The sequence below is a fragment of the Microplitis demolitor genome, chromosome 6 (genome assembly GCF_026212275.2).
Source record: "Microplitis demolitor isolate Queensland-Clemson2020A chromosome 6, iyMicDemo2.1a, whole genome shotgun sequence".
NCBI lineage: Eukaryota > Metazoa > Arthropoda > Insecta > Hymenoptera > Braconidae > Microplitis > Microplitis demolitor.
Window position 1 is genome coordinate 848,768 of NC_068550.1, and position 26,094 is coordinate 874,861.

At 36.0% G+C, this 26,094-nt stretch overlaps 2 protein-coding genes across 3 annotated transcripts in view; one reads left to right on the top strand and one right to left on the bottom strand.

Moving 5' to 3' along the window:
* The window catches only part of LOC103575648 (serine/threonine-protein kinase WNK4), a 37,410-nt gene extending 15,150 nt beyond the window's left edge, over window positions 1-22,260 (bottom strand). For both annotated transcript variants that reach the window (XM_053739776.1, XM_008555503.2), the window contains exons 1-6: window positions 22,134-22,260; window positions 21,876-21,937; window positions 20,601-21,185; window positions 20,379-20,528; window positions 13,834-13,869; window positions 13,210-13,317 (exon numbers count right to left, since the gene is read on the bottom strand). In XM_053739776.1, the coding sequence (XP_053595751.1) occupies window positions 13,210-13,317; window positions 13,834-13,869; window positions 20,379-20,528; window positions 20,601-21,185; window positions 21,876-21,937; window positions 22,134-22,260 (1,068 nt within the window). The remainder of the gene's footprint in view (window positions 1-13,209; window positions 13,318-13,833; window positions 13,870-20,378; window positions 20,529-20,600; window positions 21,186-21,875; window positions 21,938-22,133) is intronic.
* Window positions 22,261-22,431: 171 nt separating this feature from the next.
* Window positions 22,432-26,094, top strand: part of LOC103575650 (homeobox protein araucan) — a 44,814-nt gene continuing 41,151 nt past the window's right edge. The window contains exons 1-3 of the mRNA XM_014443377.2: window positions 22,432-22,595; window positions 23,056-23,184; window positions 25,402-25,521. Of these exons, the coding sequence (XP_014298863.1) occupies window positions 25,408-25,521 (114 nt within the window). The 5' untranslated portion in view covers window positions 22,432-22,595; window positions 23,056-23,184; window positions 25,402-25,407. The remainder of the gene's footprint in view (window positions 22,596-23,055; window positions 23,185-25,401; window positions 25,522-26,094) is intronic.

Below are 26,094 nucleotides of genomic sequence, written 5' to 3' on the forward strand. Positions count from 1 at the left end.
AATCTACATAGTGAACCCGGGGCACAACGGGGTACCCCAAAAATTAAGAAAAAAAAATTTATATGCCGAATTTTTTTTATACATTTCTGAGCAATACGAAGTATTTGGGTTAAAATGGGTCAGCCCAAAAATTGAAGGAAAATTTTTAAAAATTTGCTAAGTGATAGGGGAAAAAAATTTTTTTTATTGAAGAAATTAAAAAATGACGACAGATTTGTTGCAAATAGATAAAAAAAACCAACAGTCAGTGCTAAAAAAAAAGCACAAGAATTAATTACTCGGTCAGATATCCCGCGGTGGCCCACTCTCCCCAATATAAATAGATATGTATAAGTGTACATATTTATTATAAAATAAAAACGTATTTATTATAAAATAAAATAGTTTTTTTTATTTATATTTGTTGTTGGGATGTCACAAAGCAGAGAACGGTATAAACACGTGTCTCGAGGGATTCCACGCTCTATAGGGTGTCTCACGATTGATATATGATTATAACACAGCGTGCATCTCTACACGAGCGCGAACAATTATGCGTTTGATATAATGCAGCAAGCGAATGATTTGTTAAAATGTCGCGAGTAAAATAAGTCTTAAACCAAGACATATTCTGGTGGGTTTAACTCGTGGTTGAGTCGTTTGGATTGCAGGGATACGATGTAGAGATGGAGAGTGAGAGAGAAGAAATGAGTGAGTGAAATTGTTCTGTGTGAAAATTGCTGGCTCTCTTTTATGTGTGTAACGTGCAAGCGATTTATAAAGTGCACTCCCCCGAGACTAGACGTAAAACACAGGAAGAGACTGGGTAGAATGAACCATCGGAGCACAAGACCAGAAAACTAGAGATATTTTGCTTCTTAAATTCACTGAGCCTGAGAATCTTACTCACGTTTCAGACCCTTGGCGCCGGGTCTTAATGATATTTTTTTTTCCTTTTTTTTTCTTTTTTATTTATGTTATTTATTTATTTCTGCTGCATGGCTTATTTTTTAAAACGATCTAGACGCGTCGCATCGACGATTTATTTGAGAGGTTGCAGGACAAAGTCATTTTTTATCTGTATTTTACTTTTTACTTTCTTTTTTCTTTACTTGGGTTCGAGGTTTTTTTTTAAAACTGACACGTTCTAATTAGTTTAACATGGTCAGGGAATTTTATTGCGCAGCTGTAGGACCGCTACATGCCACGATTCAAATTTTTTTAAACTCAGGAAGTTATCAATTGTTTTAATTTAAATATATATATATATATATATATAAATATATATGTTTGCTGATGGTAATTAATGCTGGAAAAATTTTTCTGGTGATTAATTTTCAAAGCTGCTTTGACATTTTCTTGCGAGTTGTTTCAGTAATTTTTTAAGTCAACTGAGTTTTTATTTAGAAATTTTATTTTTAAATCGCTGATTTATAAAATTACATTTTTTTTTAAATACAAAATTGAGTTGAGAAGAATTTTTTTGTATGAAAATTAAAAAAATGGGCAAATTTATGGACTAGCTCTGAAATTTTCAATGTGTTCTAGCTTTTCGCGCCTCGAAATCGAATTTTCAGAGATTTTTTAGAACAGAAATTACTTGAAACACTTTGATCACGATGGAAATTGACTTTCCATAGGGAAAAATTGACAGTAGCTTGCGAAAAAACCAAATTTTTTATTCGATTTCTTAAAAATAAAATTCCGGTCGGAGGTAAAATAAAAATTTTACTAGAGAATTCTGTTCGAAAAATATTCAAGACTTGAAAAGCAAGATATCATTAATAATTACTAAGAAATATGTTTTTTTTTTTAAACTTGGCATTAAAAATAACAAACATAAACGAAGAAGCTTCCGAACAGTGTGTGCTTAGTGTTTTAAGTGTGACATACGGTGTCTGATGACTAGTTTGGACGTCAAGCAGAGCCAGCATAAAGAATAACTGAATAGAAAACCTACTTAAATTTATCTCTTTCTCTTTCTCGTAAAACATGACAACTCTCTGGTATTTGTATTTTAACATAAAAAGTATCTGTTTGTACTCCAGTTTAATATCACTGTGACATTTACTACTGAGCCTCACATCTGGCGTGTTCTTCTATCTCGAAATCTAGGCTCCATGCAGTCCGACCCGAGTCGAGGCAATTAATCCGCACAAACTTTTACGATTATTGAAAAAATAGATAATTGACAGTGGCCTCGGCAACATTTCACCGGCACGAAATTACTATTTTCCATTTTCGTTTTACCTTTTTATAGTTTATACCTTTACAGATAACGAAAGTTATTCCAAGGGAAAGTCTGAGATCTCTTAAAAAATCAGCGATAACGAGGACAAAGATAAACGGGCGCCTCCCCCGCAGTGTCATCCCGAGACATAAGTAGCAACATTGTTTTTCTTTTTTTTTCTCTTATATTTTTTTTTTTTACTTTTTCATGGGACCCAAGCCCGGATACATGAAACTGCTGACATACAAGGATACTTATACATTGATACATTTACATTTATGTCAAATGAACTGGCCATAATTAGGGACCCAACGCCCACTTTTGTCTGAGTTCAGACCTTTACATTAGACTCTTATACTTTTTAACAACCCAAACTATTTTGTTGTAAAACATGTATTACAACTAATTATTTTGTATTTCAAATTAATTTCCGTACATGGGAAAAAAAATTTTTATTTTATAGTAATTAGAGTAAACTATTTTGAAAATAAATAGAGAAGATAAAATTAGGCCTTCACTTTATACTATTTTTTTTTTGGCTACTCATATGACGGTTAAAAAAAAAAAAATTTGATAATTTAAAAAAATCACTGAATTTTTTCAGTTTCTTTTAAAAAAATGAGAGGGAAAAATTTTAATTTAAAAAAAAAGTAACACTTAATAAAGAATGATTATCATAAACAAGAGTACACGTGTTAAAAAAAAATTGTCGTAAAATGAAATCACCTAAGTCCTGTTTTCGCTGTCGCTATCTCTAGGGATAACAAAAGTTTAAGAAGTTACTTCTGAGTAACAACTGTTTTCTCATTCACCCACGATAATATTTATCTGTTAGTTCGTTAGCTTCTGATTTATTTATTTATTAACTTTTACACAGGGAAAAAGCGGGTAATACGGACCACCCTAAAAATTTGCTAAAAGTTTTTTTTTAGAATTAGTTCTTACTCATAATTTATGTCATTACTGTCTTTCTTGCACAATTTTTAGCTGTAAAATTTTTTTTGAGGTGGTCCGTTTTCCCCAGATGGAAAAACTTTTAAATTGGTAATTGAAAATTTGGTTTAATTACTTCAAATGAAAGTTAAAAAAAAGATTTGGCGGATTTGAGTCAAGGAAAATTGATTATTTCCTCAGTGGTCCCATTTTTCCCGCCTTTGCCTGTGTGTATATATTTTTTTGTTGTTGCTTGAAATGTGAATTATGTTACAATGTATAAAACATAAGATTTAGTTATTATTTATGCATGTTTATTAATCGAAATATAAGTATAAGTATTGATGACTCGGCGAGTTGTGTGTTGTACATAACAAGGGCCCTTGTAGAACGGAAATAATATTTCGCATTAGTTTTATTGGCATAGAGTGGAGCAGAAAGCAGAGCAAACCCGAGTATGTGTACGGGACGGCGATAATTCCAACTAATGTATCGCGGTGTCGATGAGCAATCGATTGTCTGTTGGAAAACGATCGGGCAGACAGCCGATGCGCCCTGCTGGGAGAAGTTTAGGCGGACAACACGCCCACGTGAGCGAGATAGCCGAAGACAGAGTTATCGCGGGCTTACAAGAGGACGAGAGACCGAGAATGGGAAATAAGAATGAGATGCAGGAGAAATAAGTTTTAGTTTAAGTTTGAGTCAAAGTAAAAGCAAAAGTAAAAAGAGAAAAGAGAAAAGGAAGGGACTGAGAAGGACTAGAAGGAAGGAAGGAAGGCGAGGATCTTCTTAACATATCGTACAAAATCCAGACGCACAAGACACTGGAATAAGTGAAGGAGGATGGGACCCGGTGGATATGGAGGAGACATTCGTCTCACATTAGCATATACACGCGAGGTTCCGCTCCCCTTCGCCCTCTCCCTCTACCTTCATGTCTTTTTTTTACTACGACCACACTACGGGATCTTAACTCTTTACTTCCTTTATTTCTTTGCTGAAATTTTAACAATTAAAAGACTGAAATAAATTTTTTTTTATAAACATTGCATACAATTAAAATTAATACGGCGTCATATCTCATTAAAATATAAATATATGCCAATTTATGAAAAATTTTTGTTACTTAAAAAAAAAAATTTCGTAACCAACTTGCCCTAATATAATCAGGAAATTATCTAAAGTTATGTTGGGAAAAATTTTCCACAAGTGGAAAAATTTCGCCATCTAGCGGCAAGTGGAAGAACTTTATTTTTTACAAGAGCTGTATGAGATTTTTTTACTGATAAGCTTACAAATAAATCTCATAGACATAAATAATTTTTTTTTGAATAAATAATAAAAGACATGAATGTAATCAATAAAAAAAAAAAAAAAAAAAAGCATAAGCTGAAATCAGTGTATCGTAAAATTTCGATCGTCCGTGGATCCTCCCCATCTCATTCATCTCTCGTAGCGACAGGAGGTGGGGATATCTGAGAATAAGGCGCGTGTGCCAGGTATCGTGCAGTCTTGGAACGGATATGATAAACCATCGGATAACGATCGTATGAGAGTAGGGAGATAAAAAAGTAAATAAATAAATAAAAGAGTTAAAGATATAAGAGCAGGAAAAAATAAAAATAAAAGTACCGGGTCGGAAGAGTTAAGGGAGTAAAAAAGGGCAAACGAGTTGGCCAAATTAAATTCTCCGTCGAATCGTCCTTGCGATGAACAAAAAAGGACTAAAAAGTTTACGAGGGTTCAATGGAGTAGAGGTTTTTGCTGTATAAAAGCATCGCTCGAGGATACATCGCCACGTAACTTTAAGTCGCGATGAGTTCCAGAGTCCATAGGCGCGAGAAACTCTTTCGTCCCACGAGCCTTTTATTTACTTTTATTTACTTTACTTAACATTACAATTTATTTTATTTTTATTATGACGCGCGTAGACCACAGTCACGAACAAACTCCAGTCCGTCCGTAGTCCAGAGGAAGAGCAAGAGCAAGCTCAGAGTACCGCCTCGGGGTTGCCAGTTGTATTGCCTTTGAGTTATAAAACGCCGAAGGAAGCGTCGCAAAAACAATAAGACTTTATTAGGGACCAACTCAACATCCCGATCCTCGTTGTTCGGCTTTCAAAAATAACCTTCTAATAGGCTGTTGTATTGCCTTTGATAGGAGCCCAGTAAATTATAAAAAAAATCTTTACGGTTTTACTACACTATTTCTAAGGTATATAAATATACTGTTGGTATTTCTATCAGATATAAATGTGGGACCTAAGAAAAAATTTAATATCTTTTTAATAGACAGCCCAGCTAATAAAAATCACTTTTAAAACATTTCCTCTGTTGGGGAAAAAATTCAAGATCGCGACTGTTCCTTTCCGAGGGCTGGACAATACCATCACCGAACGTTGGCGTATGAATAATCCACAATAATAATAATAATAGTAAAAAAATGACAGTGAGAGAAATAGGGTCTGACGAGGCTGGAGCTAAGTCCTCAAGTTAATTAGTCCGGTTTAGAGATTGAATGGGCGCCGCCATTCACAAAATTATTCGGGGAGCGGCCGAGATAGTATCACGTTAACTGAAATGAATATGAGCGAGGGTAAGGACTTACATCAACTGGTTATGGTTATATTAGTGTTAATGTTGAAGTACGCGGGCTCAGCCTCGGGTTTAAAACACACCAATTCTTGGATTGTAATAAAAATAAAAATATATTTTTATATATAATATAATAATAATAATAATAATAAAGTAACATCACTGACACGAGATTCGAGGGGAAGACGTTGACATGCCGAGCTTATTCACACCTCCGTCCCTTGGCGATTTCTTCCTCTCGGTCCCCTGGCCAACAAATCATTACTCGTTCAACAACTCGAGACGGATGTCACGATAATTCCTCATAATGACTAAATATCAGAAATTTAATTATTAATTTTTTATCACCAAATTTACACAGACCTGAATAAATTTTTTATTTAATTTTTTTTGTGTGAGAATTTTTGGGCTTTGTCGGATCAGAGTGCGCATAAAGGGTGAGTAGGTGGAGCGATATAAGACCACCCAACCAGTTTTCGGGCCGCTCGGAAGGCTCGCGGTGTTGGCACCAAGTGCGTGGGCGCCATTCGTCCCGCAAAGTGAGGATACTTATTTTCTTCCACCTCTAGCTAGGATATATTTACTCCCACCTGAGTTTTACCGTCACCCTTTTACCTCTTGTCGTTTCAGTCTTACACCCGACACACCACCATTAGTGTAGATAAAAATAAAAAAATTTATAAATACCGATCATTAATATTGGAGACAAGATTCTCGGTCTGATTTATTCGATTGTCTAAACATTTTTTATAAGGACACATTTTCAGAGCTAGCTGCACATAAAGATTTTTAAATGTTACCAAGATTTAAAAGCTCGAGATACAATCTTAAGATGTCGGTTCCATCAGTTAAAATGGCGCCAGAACAAAATAAAATTTTTTAACACAACAAAATAAAATAATTTACTCTATTGAGATTTTAGACTTGAGGAATTTTTCTTCTTTTATTAAATATTTACACAGTGGATCGGAGTTGCTGCCGTACTTCGAAAAGGTGACCGGCAATTTTGTAATTTAATAAAAAAAAAAAAAAAAAAATTAGGCAAATTGGCCCGCGAAAAATAATGTATGCTTATTAATGGGAGTTTAAAAATAAAAAAGTGCGTATGTATATATACAGGTATGAAGGAGATGTGTACAAAAGGAGAAATATGAGATAAGAAACGGCTCAGGATGGATCAGGCGAACCAAGTGGCTCGTTAACGCAAACCACCCATGCGATAACGATCGGCTAATCTTTGAATAGAATAAGAAGGGAAGCAGCGATATATGTAGATGTATATATAAATATGTGTGGATGTGGATGCGGGTACGGGAGAGAGGACGAAAAGATAAAGAGGGAGAAAGAGAAATCTAGTGTTTTTGTTTAGCTCAGGAAACACACACCGTCGGCTGATTATCCGTCTGCCTATCCGGCGTGTAGGCAACGCCCGGTATTTCTGACCTTTTTTCCCTTGCTTTAATTTATCGCTCTTGTCTATCGCTTTACATTTGCGCTACGACCCCATCAAAATTTATATATGGATACTACGAGTATTAAAACTTAAATTATTTATATTTTATTAAATATATAAATGTACAGAAAACGTCATCTTCCTTCAAGTGGAAACAGATTTTTATCGCGATGGATTACTTTGTATACCACTTTAATAACCACTTTTTTTTGTTTTGGAAAAAAAATTTACTTCGAAAATGGAGAAAATTAAAATGAAATATTTTTAAGACTGATTATCATTATGAATGAATCAGGCTCAATTAGAAAAAAAATATCTGCGAAAAATCATATGAAACAAATTTTAACAAGAAACCAAGAAAACCGTACGAAAAAAAAGTATACATTCGTGCAAAATTCAATATATGTCTCATATATATTTTTCAACTGAGAAAAAGTCATTCAAATTTTAATTTTCCAACGTCGCTCTCTTTTTTATCATAAACGCGCCGTAAAAAAAAGCAGAATAAAAAAAAAGTTGAAAATGTTAATTTTTCGACTAGTTATGGTCGAAAATAGGGTGGCGCCCACTTGTAAATATGTATCTCAGACTCTAATAAATGTAATTTTACAAAAAAAATATAATAAATTTTTTGTTTGAATATTTTTCAAGATGATAATTATTGTTAAATGTATAAGAATGTTAAATAAATGTGAGTGAAAGAATAAAAAAAAGGTAAATATTTTTTAGTAAGATGAAAAAATTTTAATTTGAATTCTTTTAATGGTGAAGAATGTTTTTTGGACACGACTGAAGTAACATAAAATTAAGTGTTTTTTCCTGCTTTATGAAGTAGTATAAACAACGGTAAAAAAAATAGATAAAAAAGTCTGTAATTCGAGATCATGAGAAATGAATTTATTAGCTTGATAACAAAGTGTAACGAAACGAGGCGTAGGGGTTGATAATCTGACCCTCACAATCGTCGTAACACTACATTAACAACACTCGGATAATTGTCAACATATAAACCTACATATTTATTTATATATACATATAAAGACTCACACATCTGCACGCGTAATACATAAATACACTTAAAATACGAGGACAAAGTCGAATGGGAGTAAAAATACAAGAATACGTGTGGATGTGTACAAGTATCTGTTTCGAGTGGGCTCGTAGCTTGTTCGCGCCATGGCTCTGCTAATTAGCCATCAAGACCGATGACTATCTGTCCAACCACATGTCCCCTTAGAGTATATTGCGGGCCCCAAACATCCGGTTTTAGTCCCCTTCCTGCTCGGAACCTCAAGCGTCTCAGGGATTCGAGGAAAAAACACGTGTTCTCAAGTGAATCGCGACGGGTCTTCTTTCTCCTGCAAATTGACATTTTTTCATCTCCACTGCCCCCACCCCTCAGCAACCTCGAGATCTAAATTACCGTCCGTCGGAAATTTTTTATCCACCAGCGAAAATTCGTCTCTGAAATCTCTCCCCTCGAAAATTCGTTGGTTTGAATTCGAATAGACAATAGAATATTGATAATAATCATGGTGTGTAATAATTAAAAACACTATGAATATGGACGGTAACAGGAAGTGCTTGGCAATTAGTAAAAAAGATTTAATTATGTAAATAATCCACGTAACTAAATACGTAGTAATAAAGAGCTCATCTTGAATTTGTAAATAGTTTCAGCTTGCATAAACACCTGAATCATGATCCAACGCGGTACCAACGTGGAAAGAGATATTAATATAACTGCTATATAGATACACATATATATGAGCCCTATCCACCGTGTACTTAATGTTTAATATACGTTAAGTGTGTGCTGTACACACGTCACTTTTTTTATTCTTCGTCATACAATAAATATATGTATGTATATATGTATGTATGTATTTCTATTTATATATGTACGCACAAAAGAGATGGATAGCTGGCGTACAGTGAACGGATCGCGTGTCGATCCCCGCCAAGATATTTGCTTGTTACTTTATAGTTGTGTCACGTCTTCTTGACGATAGGGGAAAACAGCCATTGTTTGTAATCAATAAACGTATTTTTTATTTTTATTTTCATTATTGTGCTTTTGTTATTAGTTAAAAACTCTGGTCGTACCACCTTTTGTTAATTTGGCCGTTTTCTGATGCAATTATGTTATTTTTTTTTTTTTTTTCTTTTTTGGCTGGGAATTTTTTTTATCCGATGACATGACGATACGATGGATGATTGGTGAGCATTGAAAAATGTCTTTCAGATGTGAGATGTGGAAGGGATAAATTAGTAATAATTTACGGTACGAGGACAGAGGCGGAGTCGTATCGGTATTTTGGAATCACAGATCTACTGGGATTTGGGAGGAAAAAATGTGGACCGGAAAAAGATCAAGTAAATGTGTCTGGATGTGGTGATGAGACATTAGAAGGAAGTAAAAAGGGAAGATGAAGAACCGGCATAACCAAGAAAACGACGATCCCGTAGTAAGATGACGCCTCGCTGGCGCCATAACTCGACATTCTTCGAGTACCACACAGGATCCCATAAAAAATATAAAATCTATTTTCTCGGGTTTTACTGCCGCATTTTTTTCTTGCCGCCACGTTTACTATTTTATAATCGCCGCTTTTTCGGTTTTCAAAGGAAAACTTGATAAATTTTATTGCTGTCAAATATTTTTAATTAAAAAGTACTTATAATCTATAGAACACTTGAAATTTTACGAAAAAACCGGCTTTATGCACTTTTTCAATAGAACCATAAATTTCATCATTTCAAGTTTTTAATGAGCTGAGGTTTTGAAATTTTTCAATGGAATATTGATAAAATGTAGTATTCTATCATTCTCTGAAATTTCTTATCAAAATAACGACCAATTTAAACTAGACCAACGAAATTTCAATTGAAAAATGCATTTCTTCTAATTTCGAATAAAACTTCAGAAAATAAATTTTTTCAAACATCTTTCCAAAATTTTCAGTCAGAAATGGCCTAATCATATTAAAAACAACAAATTTCATGTAAAATGTCTTTTTTCAACGAAAACAGTGTGAAAATTCATTTTTTTCTAACTTTTACTTGAAAACTGAAGATTTCAGACGGAAAATATCTAAAATAGCTCTCTTTTATAACAAAATCTCGAAAAATTTGTTTTTTTACAAAATTTCCGAAAAAACACTTGAAATTCGAAAGAACTCGAGAAAAGCAATTACATAATTTTTTAAAAATTATTAGTTAACATAAAATAATTAATAGCCACGGCTCAAAAAGCTAAATACGAAAAGTAAATTAATAAAGAGAAAATAAACATAAAGTAATATTGTATATACGACAGGTAATAAGAAGACAATTACGTGAGTTAAATGAACCAGCGAGTGAATAATGTTTAGCCAAGAATGGAATGGCCAAGTGAGGATTAAAGTTGCTCGGTGGTTAACTGGCTAAAGGTTTTCAACGCTTGCAGATATAAGATTACAATTTGTACCCAGAGTTTACCCACATGCACACCCATGCATTTATATAAATATCTATGTATGCATGTATGCATGTATGTATATGTGGTCTAGAGAATGAAACAGACCTTCTGCAAAGGGTTTGCAAAAATAACTCGGGATAATAACACGCATAAATCAGAATTGTTAATATTCGGGGGCGTATTAGTTTATATAAGGTGTAGTTAAGGTATTTCTCAGCAGCCCACGACCAATATCCACCTGTCCGGACAATCTCAACCTCTGAGGAATATCTTCCTGCTATCCGGAGCTAAGGTTATAACCAGAGTCCGAGACTAGTCTACTCTCCACTCTCTAGTCTCTGGTCTGTGCCTCGACCGGCTTAAGCTCCCGAGACTCTGGATGAGGATACTGACCACTGGGACTCGGAATAATACTAATGTGAGATCGGTATATCATTTCGTAGCAGGTCCAGAGAGATATCCTCCAGGTATACGCCTCCTTGTTAGCTCAAGTTTACTTAGTCCTTCGGGTGCTTCCACCTCAAACGTTACGCCTGCTATTAGCTCACCGTTAACTACCGCACATTCATCCACCGATTTTTTACTTCCTTTGTCTCTCGTGTCTTACGTTTTTTTTTATTTTTTTAAAATCTAAGCCGTGTTTTTTGTTGTTTTTTTAAAATATCCGATACACATCAAGGAGATCTTGTCAAATATTTGAAATTCGTGCTACTAGTTTTGAGGTAAGTGACAGGATAGATCGCCTGCCGGATTTGCTTTGTAACTAATACTTAAATTATGTTTTTAGGAAGGACAGAAACAGTCGAGGGAAAAAATATTTTAGGGCGTTACGATGTTTAAATCAACCTGCAGCCACTGATTATTAATTTTAATTCCCGATCGCTGTTTGTCTAGAGCAAGTAATTGGAATCTGATACCACTCATTATTTATATTAAAATTTTAAATTTAATTTTAATTAAAAACAAAAAAATTATGTTTTATCTTTTAATAACTTTAATGATTCATCGTACTACTAGTTTTATTTGCTCAATTTTTTTTTTGTAAATGAAAAAAAAATCGTGGAGTTTAAATTGATTCCGGAGTTAGGAGTTTATGGAGTCAAATAAATTCCAAGTTAGCTCTATTCCAGTAAAAAATTATAATTAGACAGTTTAAGGAGAATAAAAAATATAAACTCCAGCTGGAGGTAAATTAGACTCCGACTTTGATAGCCAAATGGAGTTAAAGAGACTGTAGGAGGCAAGTTCTCGGATTTTATTCGAATGTCCAAAGAGAAAGTTCCGATGATTAATCATCTGCATAAATTATTGAATAATCAATAAAGCAATAGTGCACCTTTAATATTGTTCTCGTCACGATTAAAAGCCAAAAGAGCAATGAGCGATGCTGAGCACGTAAACACGATGAGACATAATAGACACACGCGTTCACGTCATACAACAGCAACAGAAACAGAAACAGAAACAGAAAGAGCAACAGCAACACGAACAATACAATCATCCAATCCGACTTTACAAAGCATACTTTTAACTACTGAATACCGCGCACTTTTGTCCGTGTTCATTCGTCAGTCTTCGGTCACGTACACTCCGATCATTATACGGGTTGTACACAAAAAAAAAAAAAAAAAACTAAAATTAAATAAAAGTGAGTAATCAAGTGGAATCATGAATTTTTAAAAACCGCTGCTCCCGGTTTTTTTATTTTTTTTTTTTTCTACTTTTCTGTCGAAACTCATCGAAAAAGAGAGAAAATAATAATAACCAAGCTTTTGTTGTCTGAAAAATTTTTTCACGCTTTTATGAGTTTCACAATAGCACTACACATCCCAATAGTTAAAACGTGAAATATTAGCATGTTAATAAAAAAAGTAAAACAACCGGCGTTTTCATACTTTTTTTTTTTTTTTTTTTTTTATAAAATTTAGTAAATGTTTTAATTAATATTTTTTGTTATTTTTAATTAAAAGGGGATCCATTATATAGAACACTATAATAGTGGCGTTTAAAAAAATGTCAAAAAAAGGGAATAAAAAATATTTAAATGAAACGACGAGTTCGGGATCTCTGGAGTATTGAGCACACGAAGTACATACGTACAATTTGGAACGTAGACCGGGTCTAGAGTTGAGTTAACGGGCAACAACAGTCTGCCTGATTGCTACGGGGCCGTTGGATTTATTGACCTGTCATCGAGATCAGCCCTCGAAAACGGGGAATCCGCTCTCCAGGTGTCAAATTTCGCAACAATATTAATAACAATTATTCCCACCGCCGAGGATCATACTCGGAGGTTTAATATATATGATATTGGGGTGCAAGTGAAATGAAAGAGAGCATAATTTCTCACTATACGGCACTTAACGGTAAGCCACATACCCGTAATTATATTTCCAAGTGGTTCATTATAACATGACACGGTTATACATCAACCAGAGTTGACCCTCGATACATTACTGTTTGTATATTCTGTGGGTAGTGTGTGTTGCCCGTCAGAAATTATCGAAACATCAACACCTCAACCATTTATCAAATGAAAAATATAAAACCTTGTACTCACCTTCTGCCTGGTGAGACGCGGCTCTTCGGCTGCTAGTTTTGCTAGTGCTTGATAGTCACCCTGTGCTGCCCGGACTAGCCATTCGCGTGCTTTCCCATCCAATTGTTGCTATAAAAGAATAATTCACTAAAATTTGAACATTATAGCCCTAATTTCGTGATATTTTGACTGATTTACAATCCATCTTACGGTAAAATATCAATATTTTATTCAAAATTGGCAAGAATTTAATAAATTATTGAAAATGGCGCCCAATTAGGAATTATTTTGTTGTATTATCGCCTAATTTTTTAGAAATTCAACTCATACATTTTGAATTTTATGAAATTTGTCCATTTAACAGTAAAAATGAGTATTTTTGTATTGTTGAATTCGATAATTTTCAATAATTCAATTAAATTTGCAAAATAGAGTTCAATTTAGGATTTTCATTCTCTTGTAGCCCGGTTCAGCCAAAATTGAATTAAAATCTCGCAAACTCTAAAATTTCTACTCCATCTTACGGCAAAAAAAATACAATTTCAATAACTGAGACTCAATTTTTAGATATTCATAAATTCTATTTCTTCTACACAATTTTTTTATGGTTTCCATGCAAAATTGTTGATATAAAAAAATACTTACAGATGCGACGGAAGCGCTGTCGTCTTCATCAGCGCCCTGTAACAAACCCACCAAAGCCCATAAATAAATAAAATTAAAAGAGTGATGATGTAGTTGGGTTATCTACGACTTGTGCAATAAAAAACAAAAAAAAATAGTATAATAGTAAAGTTGAATGATGTGTGGGCGGTACGATTGGACTGGTAGGTTGATAAACGACTATTCATCCACGTTAAACTGTTTGTCGTTGGACTCAACATGAGCACAGGATTACAGAAGACTCGTGACACCGAGTTCATCGGGTTCTCTTCCTATCGAGCGTGACTTTTCACAAAACCCAATCTCTCCTCTTTCCTCCAATCTCTCCTTACCACAAAACTTACTAGCCCTCAACTCTCCCGTCCCATCTTCTCGATCGACATATCCGTCGAGTCATCATTAAATACCATTTCTCCAATATCTTCATATCGATCGATCGGAGCATTACAACCGGGATATGACTGGCTTCGGGATGTGTAAATCGAAACACTTGTTTACTTGTACCAATCATCAGCTCGCCTAATATAAGTAATGACCGAGTAATGACTAATGATATTAATATTTTGAAAGCGATATTATAAAAAAATTCCCATTGTTACGTTTTTTTTTTTTTTTTTTTTTTTTTTTTTTTTTTTTTTTTTGAGGTATAAATTATTTATCCTGTTCCCCGTCCGAAAAAGCGGAGGCTAAAATACCGACACGATACTTGAGAAAAAAAAAAAAGGTTGAAACTCTATCTGAAGAGGGCAAGAGCAGAAAAATAAAGAGCTCTTGAGATTTAACGAACAGTTATGTATTCTCATGGCACTTGGCTAATTCCATGCACGCGTCAGACACACGAGTTTTGATGATGATGATGATGATGATGATGCTCGGGTACACGTTAAAAGTCAAGTATTTTTCGGGCAACAAAAAAAGTATCAGCCAAATGAATAACACACGCAAGTAGCTGATAAACGTGCGGGTACTTGATGGAGATGGAAACGTTTTAATAAGCAAGTTGTGCACGTGTCTCTAGGGAAAGACGGTGTAAATATATGTTTATGTATGTGTGAATATATATACATACATATTGGGGAATATGTGTGGCTCATCTCGTTTACGTGACATACGCGAATGAGAAGCGCCCGAAAGGGAGATAGAGAGCGAAAGGCGGATTTCGGATGAAACCATAACGTATTGGCGTGGAGAGGAGGTTGGGGGAGTCGCACGGTGGTGAGATGGGACACGGGATGAGGCAAAACATGTTACGACACGAGCAGTCTCGAGTGCTCTCTGGAATTAGCTTTATTATAACTTGGGGACCGTCTACCCGGGATAATTGCACGTCAACCGCCGCTCGATTCAAATTCTTTTAATCAATAAATATTTTGGCTTTCACTTACTATGGTGTTTGCGTATGCTAATTGCGGATTACGCCGAGGCCATCAAAGTAAGCTATGTTTTTTAAAGTTGAGGAAAATTGGATTGGGAAGTGTTGACTCGGGTTATAAGAAACCGGAGATTGTGAGACAAAGGAGGAATAAAGTGTGAGGTTAAAGAAAGCGGAATTAGTTTTAGGATAGAGTAGATCGATTATGCAATCTGCGGATAACGTTGCTCTGATTTATTCCCTTAATGGGCGTTCGCGCATTCATTTTCGGTTGGACGACCAGGCAATTCCGACGAGGCTTCGTAGTTGGGTTATACGTTTAGCGGTTATACGGCTCATCGCGACTACTATTCTGTTGATGACAGGAAAACTCTCGGTGGGTGATTCAGCGTTCGCCGAGGGCAACGCCTACCAACGTTATCCGCACGGTTATAATGCTATGGAGCTGATATCCCGGCTATATACTCGGCAGTAGTAACCCCCTGGAAATCTACGCGGCACTTTCATCACAAACCAGAAACCATCGTTACCGTGTCGTGCACGCACTCGAGCTTTATTAGATCGTCCGACAATTCCATACCGATTAGATTCTAACCCCAGCCACAGCCCCGACCCCGGCCACACTCGAGTCATCTAAATCAACCGAGCGAATATCCGAGTATCCGAAAACATGGAGAAAAAAAGTTGCGATAATTTATAAAATTTCAGTTGATGTATTGTCTTTGGAATAAACGCGCTTCTGCGAATAGAGTACGAACATGGAACTAAATTCGTACACTCCCGGATGACAGGAATATTCGTACGAGCCCTTGTACTACTCTATATATCCAACCGAACACCCTCCGCCATGTCGTATCGTCATCACAATCGTGTCGCTATTGCCATGTAATTTACTGGATTATGCTTACTCTGCTTGTCTTCTCATTCTCGCGTGTTCACGCAATTTGCCTATCAATAACTAAATTGTACACAATGCCAAGATAAATAAATTAATATGCGCGACAATTAATGGCCGCCGGATTCGATTTAAATTCAAGCCTCTGGATTTCGAGCACTTGTGAGTGCTCTAGCGCATAAACTATCAGTTTAAGGATTATTACCATTCAGTACTTTTTTGTAGAGAATTAAATTTGCAACAAAAAAGATCCTCAAGACGATTAACGTAAATTCAATACTTTAAGAGATAGAGCCGTTTGCAGTTTGTGCACACCTTTTGAGTCCGTGGTGTGCATCAGCGCATTTGATGATTTTCAAAAGCGATTTACTTATAAGCAATGCTCTTTAGTTTACTAAGTAAAAGCATCCTTTTTAAAGTTCATTGCTGTAAATTACGTTTACCGTTACATATTAAAGGCGGCAGTACGCCGTGATACTCAACCAGCTAATTCCAAAATGTAATCTGCGGTTACCATCTCCCTGGATTAGCATATAGATAGACCATCGACGTCATGATGACCATTTTAGTGCATCAGCGTCTTCTGACCCGGAATCGTAGCTCAGATAATACTAAATAAATTAAATTATTTTGATTGATTGACGAGCGATTTGTTTACTTCGAAAGCGATTCATTGAAAGCGTGTGCACTGAACTTTCTCAAGGGAGTTTATGGATCGCGTTTGGTCCAGGTGAGCCCAACAGACACCTCAGAAGTATCTCAGCTATAGTTATGCTGATATTAAGGCAAGACGGAAGAATATCGAGATGGAAGAGTCCGAGTCATATGGTCGCAAGGTAATTTGTGCTCACAGCAGGACTGAGCAAACACGCACGGTTGGGGGTGCTTCGAAAAATTAAATAACTCGATGACTGGTCACATTCTCCTACAAAACAGCGCACTGGGTTTGTCTTATATTTATTCTGGACATATGTGTGAGTATAATAATGCAGGGTAAGAAGAATATTATGGAGAAGAAAAGTATTTACTAGTGTAGTAAGTAGATACGGTAAAAGATGTGAGTGCAGTTAACGGGCCTTGTCACACCGAATGACGTTGCCGAGACACATCTCCGTCTTGCTGCTCATCTTGCTCTTTTTCTTCCTCTTAAGGACGTTCAATATATATTTATGTAGGTTGTGTGTGCATGTGTGTGTGCATGGTGTGGTACGAATGACGGAGAGTACGGTGAAGAATGAGCGAAGAGTGAAACGGCATCATGGATAGCTGGCATCACTGAGAATAAGTAGGAAGAGAAAGAAAAGATTTCGCCCGACGGGGATTCGAGAGTCAACGGAGAAACGACCTCCCGGGGACTTATGAATACAAATAGCCGCTCACTGCGCGATTCATAGATCTCTGATAAAGAGCAAAAGAGCTCTTATATGACTTGTCCAAACCACGAGCTCCGTACGTCCACTAAAAACATTCACTTATATGCACTAGTCACTTATGACTTTGGTTTTTTTACCATTTATTTTTTTTATTCCCAGCAAATTACCTACCGGCCTCTCATCCTCGGCTATCAACCCGAGCAACTGGATCCACAAACACGTTTTTCGAAAAGAGATTATTGAAATCGAGTAATAATTGACAACAAATGTTTTAAACTTCTGTAAAAATGTCTAAAACACTTTGCGTGATAACAGAATAACAGAATATTTAAACTCCTTTTAATAAATATTAACTCTCGCATATCTTTAAACTAATAGCCCGAATGTCCCTCGGTATAGTCTGATAGTCTGTAACACCGAATCTCTCGGATAAAAAAAAGTACCAACTGGCCAAACTTCTCTACGGCCCTGGAAACCCAAAATAAACCTGAAAAATATCAGACATTGCCTACGGAGATGAGGAATCCCAAAAAATCCAGGTGCCACACCGAGCGGCGGTCTTGCCCATTAACCCCACGTCGCGTCCTGAATAATGACCTTAATATATATATTTCTCAGACAATGATGATCCGCCCGCGTAGTTTCCCTTCCGCTTGGATCAGTAAATGTTGCTCGCGAAACCATGTGTCGTATCTAACTCAGCACTACAACAATATCATACACATATATATATATATATATATATATAAGAAGTAATATATACTAATCGTCTTGCCTCGACCCCTTTCCTCTCGACTCGGCTGCGGCTGAGATTTGACATCAGATAGCACCCAGCGAGCCCCGACGCCCACTCTTGCCGAAAAAAAGAAATAACCAAAACCCAAGCGAGTAAAAAAAAGCTAAACTCGTTTATCTATCAGTATACATGAAGAAAAATGTGGCCAGGACATTAGGCTTGCCCGAGTAGTCTCTTCTCTTCTAGCTTTTCCGCTCATCTATCATCCCACTTAGCCGCCGCCACGTTTCTCCATCCTGCATCAATGGACCGCGTTCCTCTGCACATGTTTCTCTTACAACACATCTCCAACATAACGTACGGTAAAAAAATTTCCATTCCCCGGGGAAAAAAAAAAATTACCACCGAATAACAACAGCGAAGTAAAAAATCCAAACGAGGAATAAAGTTCGTAGAGTTGATGTAGCTACTGTACTGTCTGGTAGTAGACACGCGCATAATTTAGCAAGTACGAGAAGTTGTCGAGGCTGTCGTCGACTTGGAATCACGCAAGCTGCTTCTCGCAACCCTTCAGTACTTCCCTGGCAGTAGTAGTAGCTCTGGCTCTAGCTCTAGCTCTAGCTCTTTCTTTGGCTCTACCTCTGGTTCTAGATATGGCTGTAGCTATAAGCTGGCTCTTGGAAGCTCCTCAACTTATACTCCTCCTTTGCATATACATTCTGTAAGATTACTTTGTGCGGTTTACACCCTCAGCCCTAGCGACCAAGTCCTTACTCGAACTTGAACGGCACCTTGTGTCTTGAGTGTGTGCTACAGGAGCAACATCTCTACATGTACAGTTACATCCAGCTCGGGGATGCTAGAGGCAAACTATCCAAGTTTCCTCTGGCTGGCTGGCTAATGTATGCTGAAACTATACTGAAATTTCAAAGTTTCCCGCTCCCAACTGTACGTGGGATGAGTTTTCACGGTACATACTCAACACACTGAGCAACAGCACACGACCTCTACTCTTTCCTTCACCCTCTACCCCCCCGCTCAAGAAACTACATTGTAGTTCCACAAACTCTGAAGTCTAGACTGTGCTACTGATACTCTAGACTAAAACTCTCAACACTTCTCTTGACGTCAGACATGCGTGATCTTAATTAGCAAAACACCGCGGGCGATAATGTACACAAAACCCTTTTTTATTTTTATTACCAACTACTTTTCACTAAAACCAAAATGTTTTTACTTTTTTTCTCGGGTTTTTAATTTAATTAATAATTTTTAATTAAAAAAACAAGTTAACGTTTTTTAGCGCGAAATTCAAATATATTCAAATTAAAATGTTCCTGGTACTGGAAAAATAAAAAAGTGCATACTTGCTCGAAAATTGGAGTCAATTTCAATGACACAAGTTAGCCAACGACTAATAATTTTTTGATATTTTTCAAAGCGATAGATTATGAAAAAAAAATCTGAAAATTATTAATTATCCGTTAACTGCAAGATCATCAAATTCAAGAGCCTGCTAATTGAAAATAAAAAAATTTGTTTTTTTTTCGACTCATCCCTCATCACGAATCAGAATTATTCTATTAGATTGAGTAATAAAATTATCGATGAACAGGCAAACGCGCGCAGAAACTTCTAACATGAGAAAAAAAAGGTGCTGGATTAGAGTTTTTTGTTCTTTTTTTCTTGGGATAAGTTCTTAGAAAAAATAAAAACGGCACGCGACACCAGCGGCACTCATTGAAAATGCATGAGGATAGATGACGAGAAACATTGTGCATAATAATTGTAAGCAGAGAGACCGCGCGGGTAAAAGATTACCACAGGATTTCCGGAGAACAGCCAGGCGCCTGCCGCCTTATTCATTTATATTTATATTTTTTTTTAATTTTACCACTGTAGTGAAAATTAATTGGCTTTGTGTGTTCCGACGAAAAGACCGACGTTGATTATTTTCGACGACGAGTTGCGTCAAAAGTTTTATTTAAATTAAGAGTTTAATAACTCCTGGGAACTTAAGGATAGATTAATTCACGTGCCGATTCCTTACTTGCCGGGGATTATTTCGTTATATATTTAAAGCGAGATAAGTATCAAACAGCTTGTCATATTAAAGGATTAGGTTTTGTGAAAGTATTAAATTAAAAATACCTTGTCAGAGCGTTTCTTAGCAGGAGTTGCTGCCCCGTTCGGACGGCCGTGGAGATCAGTTTCGCTGGCCATGCGATTGAAACGCTGCATTCGTTCCCGGACACTTGGTAACTCAGATGTTCCGAGACTTTCCGGTGGTCCCTCATCTTCCTGATGAATTGACACAAAAAAATAAACTCCGCTCTCCTTAAAATTAAATAAATTATTTATTAAAACCGGTACCTTGATGGCTTCCTGTCCATTTTTCCCTTTTTCAGCATTTATGTTTTCTTTATTCTCCAGCTTCAACTTGTCCTGACTCTTTCTTCGTGGAGGTACAGGAGGTGAAGTCATCGCTGGCGGTACATCTTCACCAATTCGCGAGTTGCGTGGATTTTCATCCTGACTCGAGTAATTCGAGACCTCGAAATTGGAATTACTTGGGGAACTGAAGTTCGGGTTGTTGATGGATCCGAAACTCGGATTGGAAGCAAACTTAGGGTGACTGATGGCATTGAGGTTCAAATTTGAGGGACTGAAATTCAAACTACTTCCGAGATTTAAATTTCCCGCGGCTGAGTGGCTCGGGGACTTGACGTAAAATTCGTCGGGAGACAAATGCGCGGGGGATGAAGTGATTTCGGAACTTGAAGGACTCAGGGGAGCTGGAGGAGGAGGTCGGTAGGGAGGAGGGTCACGTAGCGGCGACGTGGGGGTCAGAAAATCGGGAGTTCCTATGGAAGGGCTCGTCGGCGCGTAAGAATACGAAGGTACCAGCTCCTCAAGACCGTGTATGTACTTTTTTTTCAGTACCAAGTACTTTTCTCCCTAAAACAAAATCAATTATTTTTTATCAATTATAATTAATTTTTTATGGAATATATAGAACGAATTTAATTTTTTTTTCTTTATGAGTGCAATTATTTATTTTTTTGCTCTAGATTACAGCTGGATGACTTACCAGAACATTTTGCAGTTTGTAAGTTAAATAATTCACATTTTTTTTTAATTAATTAGTTTGAATTACACGATCTAATCAACAATTATTCATAAATACCAAATTTCTACCGATCCCGTAGCTAAAACAGGTCAGCCATCTTTGAATTTTTCAAAAGTTCGATATATCGAGACATTTTGCAACTATCGATACTTTCAGTAATTCAAAAAAAAAAATCGCGCCATCTTTAAATTAAAATTTTTAACAATCGATTATCTAAAATCGATAAAAAAATCTTTATCAATAAATTTAAATAAAAAATTTACCGCAATTTAAAATTTAAAAAATTTGTTTTTCCCGCGATTTTAAATTTAAAAAATAAAATCCGGCAACGTCGCGTAGCGGTCTTATGTTACGTTCAATACAAACAAGTAACCCAGTATAAAAATACAATACAATCTCATCGAGGCGCAACAAGTCGTGCCGCTCCTGTCAGATGAACGGTCACACTCTTTGAAGAAGTAACACACACACACACACACACATACACACTCACAATACTCACAAACACACACACTTACCTCCTCATTTTTAATCGTCGCCAAAGTATTGACGTACTCCTTAAATTTGTTTCTCGCCTCAACTGCAACACAATATTTTTTTTTTTAAATAATAACAATAATATTAAACAGCTGTGTCACAAACGAAATAAAGTAAACATAAAATATTGAACACAACACACGTTGTAAACATGAGCAATCAGCTGAGGTCACGTACAGCGCACACATTTAACAATCGATAATAAATATATTAAATATCTATCGACTCGGAAAACTTACCTCGCGTATCAGGGTCAGTTAAAAAATACTTAAAGTGTTTAACTAGATCACGATTACGAGCAGAACCCCCATTTTCGAGTAAATATTTACGTATCTCAGCTAACGACAGATCACTGGGCGTCGCCATCTTTGTCTCGACTGAGCGACGCTCGCGCCTCTAGCGCCGGGAAAATTCAAAATTCAAATCTCGGATCAGTTCGCGCGCAGTCGGTAATCGAACGTTCTGTTATATTATGACCCAACATATATATATAGATATATATATATGTATATATTATTTATGAACATAACCCAAGGCTATAATTGATGTGTTCATTTCTCATTCGGAATTCGATCAGAGTCTAATTAAATAATTGACTGATTGATTGATTTAGTTATTTATTGAGGGCCTTAATTTGAATAGTGCGTCGTGTATTTAAAAAGTTTTTCTAGTGGATTAGTGCTTGGATAAATACAAAAAAGGTTTTTTCTGTTTTTAAATCAACGACTCGGGTTTTTATTTATTTAAAATAATGGAAGCTTAGTTTGGGAGACAAAAAGTCCATTTATTGGAGATTAATTTTTTATTTTTATTCCGTGTATGTTTAAATAAAGAGAGGAATAAATACAAGAAATAAAAAATAAAAGGAAGAATAAAATAAATGTAGGATTTATTGAAAGCTTTTCACCGTACACTGTACCAGCATCCGGAAAATTCGAATTTATCGTCATGTGCCGGACTGTTAACATTCGTACTTTTTAATTTTTTACTTTTTTATTTTTCGAAACTATTGTTATCATTATTTTTTACTTTTGCTCCTCGAAAAATTTTGGCGCCAATTTTTTTTTTAAATAAACGCGGGATTGAAAGTTAAAAATTATGAAATTCGGCTCCAAATTTTTGGAGTAAATAAAAAAATGTTAATTCTGAATTATTTTATAGATGCTGCTGGTGATCCTGGTTAGCAGACAATTAACAATCGGATTTTTTTTTTTAAAAATTCAAAAATGATTAAACATCGGCTAATTGACGTCTTGGATTTCAACGTCGGTCGAAATTCGCAAAAAAAATGTAACTACTAAATATTTTTTATATTTGATTAAACGATAAAACAAAAACAAAATTTGCTGCTAATAATTGAGTACTGGAATAGATAATCCAGTATATGAATATTCGATATATATTTTAGCAGCTGATAATTTTAGTCAAAAATTCGAAAGTTAATTTTTTGAGGCTGATAATTAAATTCGATTAAACATAAAAAAAGGACAATAATAATTACTAAATATGTAGTTGATCATTTGGATTAGCTCTCGGTAAATCGTGGAGGAATGCCTTGAACCCGGTATGCAATGATCCCCCGAACATTAGCACTGGTGATGTTTTTGCCCAAGAATTCCTCAGCGACATAAAGTCTCGCGTGCACGCTTATATTTTCTTCCTTTCTCTCTCTTTATTTATTTATTTCTGCATGTCTATAGCACAAATAAAAGACATTAAATATCTACCGCATCTATATACTTATATATATATATATAAATATATAAGACAAAAAATATCTATCCCATCTCTCTACTCATCAGTTCTTGCGCTCGCCAACAATTTATCAATTTCAATCATGTGAACCCAATAAAAGCGACAAATAATACAGACGTGTCATTAAAAAAATTATTGATTCGCTAATTATGCTTGCTCACATTTACACTGTACATATATGTATATAAATATACATGTATGTGTATAGAGGAATCCGACGAGTGCAGTATTGTTTGTCTTTCCCACGAGGTCGCATAAAAATATAAGAAAAAAAAATAATTTGCTATTTTATTTGATCTTCAGGGTCTCGGGACATTTGTCAGCCTCTTCGCTGGCTAAATAATTCGCGTAATATGCAATTTACTCAGGTTAAGTAATTATATGTAGACATACAATGCAAACGTGTAAGTGATTTAAGGCTTCTACGTAATGTTTCAAGTGTTTAATTGCCTTTTTCAAGGTCTTTATTTTATTTAAACTCATCAACTACCCGACTAATTAATTTAATTTTCAAGTATTTATTATTAAATTACTTAAATTACTTATTTTCATCCTTCGCAAGTCTAAAAAAAGAATAAACTCCATGTAAAATATGTATTCCAGATATTGGATTGAATATTTGTTATTTGTTGTTGTTATTATCATAAAGCATGAAATTAAATAAATAACATTAGAAACCATAAAAATAATAACCTATTGAGCGTTCGCGCCGAGGCCTCCTTACTTAAAATAATAAAATTACCAGGTAGCTCGGCCTCTATCCGCGTAATAAGCCACGGGGAAACCCGCGGATGTCATGTTTCTCGTATTCCACTGTTGTGCGTAAGTAAAAAAATATGATTCTTAAGCCCTGTAAAGCCCGTTAGAAAATACTAGACTAGACTAGAACAGAGCGAAGCCGATGTATGAGGAATAAAAATGCGGGAGAAAAGTAACGAGCAAGTAAACCGAGTAAGTACACGAGATACGCAGGCCCAACGGGGGCAGGTATTGGCGCCACCTCCATACTAGAGACTTAGGCCTCAACTCTCTCTGTCTCTCTCTCTCTCTCTCTTTCCACGCAACCCCATCGCCACCCAGCTCTCGGTCTCTCTTCTCTCGGTTCTCCTACTATACGCGACTGAACCCCCACGCACGATTAAAGACTGAGGTCTCTCTCGAATGCGCGATACTCCGGTTACTCCCTCTCACTCTACTCCGCTCCATCGGGAACCAACCGGCACTACTTGAACTCTCTCCACCTTGGTCTGTCTCTCTTCCACGTTCGCGGTTTACTCCATCTCACTCGATAGCCAGCTCTCTGATGCTGCTGCTGGTGCTCCTGCTATCTGCAACCGCGGTCTCTGGCTCCACTTACCCAACCTAACCCTCGGGGCAACTTCATTCCACGTTAACTGACCACCACCGTCGGCCGCCCTAGTCGTCATCGCCGTCATCATCCTCGCTGACGTCTACGCTGACGTTCGCCTCTTTGACGTTACTCCACTCTGGTTCTGTTTATTTCAATCGCGCACCGGCAAATAAATCATTTGTTTGATAAATACTGAATATCTAAAGGACATCAGCTTTTTTTTACACTTGGAGACTTATAAATGGAGGTTTTAATAAAAATAAATGTAATAAATCAGTGCAGTGGGTTCAGTGATTAATAAAAGTGGGAAATAAAATTTGAGTTATTAATTGCGGGAGTAAAATAAAGTGGAGGAAAAATAATAGTAATAATAATAATAATAAAAAAAGACTGGGTTTCAGTGAAGGATGGACATGCAAGAGGATTGCTGGGAACACGTGGGACTCCTTCAGGACGTTTCCGGTTCGGGACAACCAACGCCGCCTGATTTAAATCCCGCGTTTCTTTGTAATCAACAACAAGTGAGTACTTTTTCATTTATATTTTTATTTTTATTTCATTTTTTATTTGCGCGGGTATTTGAGCAGGAGGGTGGGAAGCTCAGGCAGGATGATTTATTTTTGGAGTGAACGCGGAATTGAGAGATGGGAATTAATTTTAAGGAGTGAGACAGATCTGGTGGATTGGGTGCGTCAAACACGGGGCCAATTACGCTCGGCGACGGTTCGACGTATGCCATGTACTCGCTTTGGGACATATCGGTAACCGCTAATATTTCAGAGTGTGGAGACTGAATTATCGATTTCGTGAATCCGTTATCAGACAGCATGCCAATCGTTATTATCCATCAGTTTCCGGTTTTAATGGCATACATATGCATGTCATTAATTTTTTTAATTGAAACAAAAAAAAATTTTTCACCAAATTTTAATAAAAAAATTCATGTGTAATTTTTGAAAATTTAATTAAAAAAAAAAATGACTCCAAATTATAAAATAAAATTTTTACAAACACGTGACGAAATAAAAGTCACAATGACTCAAAAAAAAATCGCGATCTCGTTAAAACGGCAAACTAAACAATTAATCAACTTA